Here is a 6,000-nt window from a genome sequence, read left to right as displayed (position 1 = left end):
TATTATCCATAATAACCCTCACAATAAGTTAATTACAACCATGGTGAATTTGTCCACCTCTCTGCAAAACAGCAGAAAAGAACTGATGTGACCAGGAAATGTGTCCTTGGAGGATGGGTAATTCATGCTGTGTACTCAGGAGGAATTCTTTCAAAGGCCTCTGCTCCAGTCTTTCACCCCAGAAGACAATCCCTCCATCTTTTAAGTAATTTCAGGTCAAGTAGTAGTACCGCTAAAACAAAAGAAAACAAAAAAACCCCACTACAATGCTGGTGCAAATATTGATTTGTAGATTCTCCTTTTTATCACCATGTATATATATCATCAGACCTGAGCTTCTCATCCCAGCCTCCTTTTATGTTAAAAACTCTTACCTTTTGCCCATATGCTTTAAAAATAACAAATATGATCCTATTATAAAAATAGCATTTCAAGGCTATGTGTATCATATGTTTAGAGCACTTCTTTTTCCCAGCATCAGGAAAGAAAAAACTCCTTAACAATCACATTTTTAATTTTCAGAAAGACATAATGCCTCCCTGGCTCTCACTGCAGCATCCTGTGTGCTGCTGTGTTGTAACTGCAATGCAAAGGTTGCCGAGCTCCTCCAGTCTTTAACAATTGTGCAGGGTTTAAACTCATACCCAGTTTGTAATGGGCCTAAGCCCAATGTCCAGAGTTTTGAGTTAAAACTCAAGTGTGCTCATGTATCCTAAGGCACACTGTGCTTTCCAGGCAGACTTCAACACTGATACTACAACATTGCTGATTTATTTTGTTGTTATTCCAAGCCAAACACAGCTATTCTGCCTGGAACCCATTTTCTTATGGCCTTCATGGGCTTCAGAGAGTTTCTGAACTTTTTGAAAGATCCTTCTTGGCCTGTCACTATTATTTTTCTGTGGCTCAGACATGGCTATTTCCCCTTCTGCTGAAAACACAGTAAGGACATATTTTTGAGGGCTAAAAATGCCTTTAAACTTCTCTAGAACTGAGGAAGACCTTAAGTCTCTTACTGAAGTTGCAGGAGGACTCAGATGTTTAAGTACAGCCGAGGTAGTAGTGGTGTAAAGAGCAGGGTGGGGATTTTGGGGACCCAGCTCCTTTCAAGGTGTGAGTAATGATAGTTTGACTCATGGTCAAACTACAGCTGATTACAAATGAGAGCATGCAAAACACAGGCATGGGTAAGAGAAGGCCTTGTGCAGATTTGGAGGGAATATATGGTCAAGCACTGGGAAAAAAAGTGCCTGATGGTGAGCACTGGATTTGCAGTGTGTCCCTGTTTCTCTGTGTTGCTCTGTGACCATGGGCTTGTTCAGAAGCCCCTGATCCCATGGGGTATTTGCAGTATTGGCTCTAAATTGCAGCTGCTAAGAACATGCCTGCTTCCTTTTTTCTGTACCTGTGCATGTTTAGGCTGGTCTGAGAGAGGACTAAAAAAAGATACAAATAAGAGAATGGGAGCTTAGGTTGAATAATTAGAAAAATGTTAAAGAAATGTTAAGTTCCTAAGCTTGAATTATTTAGAGTCACCCTGGGTGATACTGGAAGATACAGCTGGAAGATACTGGAAGATACAGCTGAAGGAATGATGCAGGCAAATTCTAATTTCTGATAAGCCTACAATGCCTCTAATGCATATTTTAGGATGTTTTTAGCTCTGAACACATGAAATAAGACAAAATTATTTATTTTCCCTTCATATGCACACCTATTGATATATCCAAAGTAAGCCTGCAGAGCAAGGCAAACCCTTGATCTGTGTACAGTGTCTGCACTAAAGCCCTTTTTGACTTTGGTGTTTTTGAGCAAATCTCTGTGCTGGGATTCCAATGGGCTGTGCAACATCTACACCAATATTCCAGCCATAACTCACGTGGTTGCATCAGTATCTGATGTTTCAGGGCTTGTCCTTGGTGTGATGTTGAGCTCAAATATGCATTTCCTCTGGTCTGATTGCTGTTTCCAGATCTTTGTCTCCTACCAGAAGACTTAAGGTCATGTTATCTTCCCCATGGGGTGGGTCTGGAGCATGAGTCAGGAATGTAAACTGAGGTTTTAATCAGCAGCACTTTAAGCAAAGGAATGGAGGAGCAGCTGCTGGAGTTGGAATAGCTTGGGAAGCTCCAGTTCTCAACACTGCATGGCTTGTGCATGATTCACTGCGTGGCTGCTCCTCAGGCCAGCTCCTGAAGCATCCCCCAGGAGGGCTGTGAAGAGACAGTTGGGCTTTTTGGCCCTGAAAACTAGAGCTAGGAAAATGTTGATGCTCCTGTCAAGCTGGGACCTAAGGACTAAGCATGGTGAACAAACAAAAAACCAACCAACCAACCAGGCAGCCTGACTGCCCTCAGCTTCCATGGGCTGCCTCTGGAGCACGGATTGCCAGGCTAAACAGGAGCCAGGGGAGGGCTGGGGTTCTTGTGTGCCAGCTCATTTCACCTGAAGCTCTTTGATGGGCCCAGAAGGGGTGGTTGAACATCTCTTAATAGATAGCATGTACTTTCTCTAAAGAAAAACTCCACAAAAAAGACAAGTAACCCAAACCCTGTGCCCATATAATGCAATTATTTTACATAGTTTAATTCTATTTAGGAAAGGAGGGAGAAGAAAAAGCATTAATGTTTAGGAGCAGTGACAGTAGAGAATAAAGTAGGAGGATGAAATGAGGAAATGAATGACTAATTCTCTGGTAATGTCTATAATCTACTCCACAATTATTTGTACTATTTAAGAGTTTCTACTGAAATAATTCTGTGAAAGGTGGTTGCACTGGGTTGTGGTTAGAACACAAGAGAAGAGGACCTTGTCTTGTTCCTTATTCAGCTAAAAATTCTTTGGGATCTGCTCAGCATGTTTAAATTCAAGGTTTCCAATCTTCTCTCAGGAATAAAGCAAGTGGGAATGTTCTATTTCTCAGGTCCAAGACTATGGTGAGGCTGATTTAATTATTTCTGAGATCTCCAGTGGCCCATGGTGAAGTTTACTGGAAAATACCAATTAAAGAGAGGTGAAAACAGCTGATTGCGGGTGGTTTGACAGGTCAGCAAAACTGGACAAAGAAATTATTTTCAGGAGGCCTCTGATGCCAACAGGAGCATTACACAGCTTGCCTTCAGTAACACTGTGCTGTTGCAGGAAAATCTAAGTCTCCATACCTAGATTTAATTGAAAAATGAGTTTGCCCTTTTGAAGGAAGGGCTAAGGCTTAAAAATACATTTGCTGCATCCCAGCCAAGTAGGTTCACTAATAACAAAAAGACCAGAGACAGATTTTTTGCATTAGAGAGAGCACTTTATTATTTCTCTGCTTTGTTTTCTTTGGAGTCCTGCTGAAATGTTTTTGATTGCATTCAAGTAGGAGATCAGTTGTAATAAGGCGTGTCTCATGTTTCTCGTGTTGCTGCCAGGTCTGAGATAATTCTTTGTGACTTTTGAACACTGCTTTGATTTTAAAGGGGCACGTAATAGATTCATTTCAGTTGAAAAAGACCTTTAAAGTCACTGCATCAATGGAAACAACCCAAAACCTCTGCATTTCCTTTTTGAGGACATCTTACTGAGAGGTACATATATATTTAACAGTACCCAACACCACTGCTTGTTTTGTTTCTTAAATACCATGTGAGTTTAATGAGACTAAATGCATGAGAATTTCTAAAAGCTCCCTTCTTGATCTTTTAGACTGCAATTCTTCATTCCAATGCTTGTCTGTATTCAGGTTTACCCTTTCTTTATTAATTTTGCCTACCACTTCTTTTGGGCAATGAAAGGAGACTTGTCCAGGTTTGCTGGTATTCATTCTTTCATGGCACAAGCAGAGTTACTGGGGTTAACAAGTTAGAAGAGAAAGCTGGATTTTAATTGTCTGTTTTCTATCATATTTGAAAAAGTTATAAAAACAATTCCCTCGACATGTGGTGCTGTAAGTTCCCTTTCCCCGTGTTGTTTTTGGACCTGCAGTATTTTGAGTATGACAGCCTACAAAAAATAATAGTATTTTTAAAACCTCCTACAGGAGTGCATTTGATTTGAGTTATTCAAAGCAAATGTGGAGGACTAACAGCCCTCTGAAAATAATCAGTGACAGGAAAGCAGCGTTGTTTGCTTCCCTCCCCGGGGCACATTCTGTCCTGTCTGCACGTGCGGGACTTTCTGGGACTCCTTGGAGAACTGTGGGCATCTGCCAGCAGAATTCAGCTCCCAGATATCCAGAAATATGTTTGGACACGGTGCAGTGGTACAACCCACTGGTTCTAAATTTCTGGTAGGAGCCAGACCTTTAGCCAAGAGTGTTGAAATGAAGAGGCCTGGTGACCTCTCCTGTGAGGTCCCTACTCCCAGGATTTTGCATCTCCTTTGACAAGAGCAGCTGTCCAGCAGTGAGGGTACAGGATGGGCTCTGTTGGAGCAGCAGGGCTTGTAAATACACATGACAAAATATCCATTGCCATAAAGGTAGCTCATCACCTCCCCTGATTTCAGAAGAGTAATGCCAGATCACATCTGCTGATAACCCAGTATTTATATATGAATTTCCTGCTGCTTTAATGGACAGTATAACCCCTGGGTTTGTGGCTCTTTTTGAGAAAAATCTGACTTACTAAATGTAGCAGATGGAGTTTTTTTAAGTGCTTCTTTACCATCTTGAGCATCATATAATGAAAACCTTAGCCTTCAGGTTCCTCAGGAATTTTTTTCCCTTCTATTACCTATTCCCACTTGTGCAGGCATAGTCCCAAAGTTATCACATTGCATGCAATTGCTGTAGGGAGGATGATCATTTCAAGTAAGAGAATATGAAGCAGGATCAGATGAATTCCTTAATCAGCACAGAGCCCAGCTTCTTGTGTGTCTCGGTTACTTCAAAAATAAAGGCAAGACTCCACTCCCTTTATTATATATAGATTATCAACAGAACTGTTTTGAAATTGCAATTTTCTGAAAATAATCACTGAAACACCCACAAATAATTTCTCCATCAACTCACAAAGAATGATGAGCTTAAGTTCAGCCCGAAGTGTCTGAAACACAGTGCCTTAAAACCTTAGTGGTTTTAGTTATAATCCTTTCTGGACACAGTTGTAAAATGCAACAGCCATGTGAGGGAGGATGAGAGGAGCAAGGGATCTATGTAAAATCAGTTTTGCTGCTGTTGCTGGTGAAATCTCAAAGGAAAGAGGCTTAAGAACCAGTGAGCCCATGAAAACAAGCAATACAAAAATAGTAATTTTAACTTCATTGGTGCTTTTATAATTCATGTAGTGAAACAGCTTCTTGTGCATACTCATAGAGTCTGGAGATTCTTATTCAGCTGTGTGAAGAAACAAAAGAGTGAAAAACTACTAAATTCTGAGCAGCGCACTTGATGCTTACCCACTGTAGAAAACTTTTGATATAAAACAGTCTGAAAAGAATTTGCTGCCCACCAGCATTTCAAACTCCTCTGTATAGAACAAAGGCAGTCATCTGGAGCTCTGACTCGTGGTAAACCTGGATGAAACTTCACCTCAGACGTCCCGAAGAATCCATCTTTGGTTATTCTTGTATTGACATTTGTATTGAAGTCGATATACTGGTATTGATGTTGATATACTGGTATTGATGTCGATATACTGGTATTGATGTTGTCAGTGACAACGAGGTGATTAGGATTAAAAAACTCAAAAAAGCTACTCTCTGGCCACTCAAGTCTTCATAGAAAATCAGCTCTTTTTTTCTGAGATACTTTGTGGATCATGGTGGTGACACCAGCCCTGGGAAGATGGTTACACTGTCTGATCTCTGTTTTCCCTGGTGTTTTGCTCTGATTCAATCCTTCAGTGAGTTGTAGGCTTTTGTGGTCCGGCTGTTGATGAAATCTGCCTTCTTGAAGTCAGCCTTTGGAATGGAAGAAACAGAACAGTTCATTATCTTCAGTGCTGATTCTGCAAGGGAAGGGTGAGTCCAGTTCCTAAAAGCTGAATAAGGAGCCATGGCAGGGGTCTAGGCACAGTC

The 6,000-nt window shown here is 41.0% G+C and overlaps 1 protein-coding gene across 2 annotated transcripts in view; it reads right to left on the bottom strand.

The window, feature by feature from the left end:
• Positions 1 to 3,276: 3,276 nt before the first annotated feature.
• PKP2 (plakophilin 2) overlaps positions 3,277 to 6,000 on the bottom strand; it is a 39,821-nt gene continuing 37,097 nt past the window's right edge. For both annotated transcript variants that reach the window (XM_038154556.1, XM_038154557.1), the window contains exon 13: positions 3,277 to 5,883. In XM_038154556.1, coding sequence (XP_038010484.1) covers positions 5,815 to 5,883 — 69 coding nt within the window. In that variant the 3' untranslated portion in view covers positions 3,277 to 5,814. The remainder of the gene's footprint in view (positions 5,884 to 6,000) is intronic.

The sequence above is a fragment of the Motacilla alba genome, chromosome 1A (assembly GCF_015832195.1).
Source record: "Motacilla alba alba isolate MOTALB_02 chromosome 1A, Motacilla_alba_V1.0_pri, whole genome shotgun sequence".
NCBI classification, from domain to species: domain Eukaryota; kingdom Metazoa; phylum Chordata; class Aves; order Passeriformes; family Motacillidae; genus Motacilla; species Motacilla alba.
The sequence above is the reverse complement of the archived record's forward strand: the minus strand, read 5'-3'. Positions and strand labels throughout refer to the sequence as shown.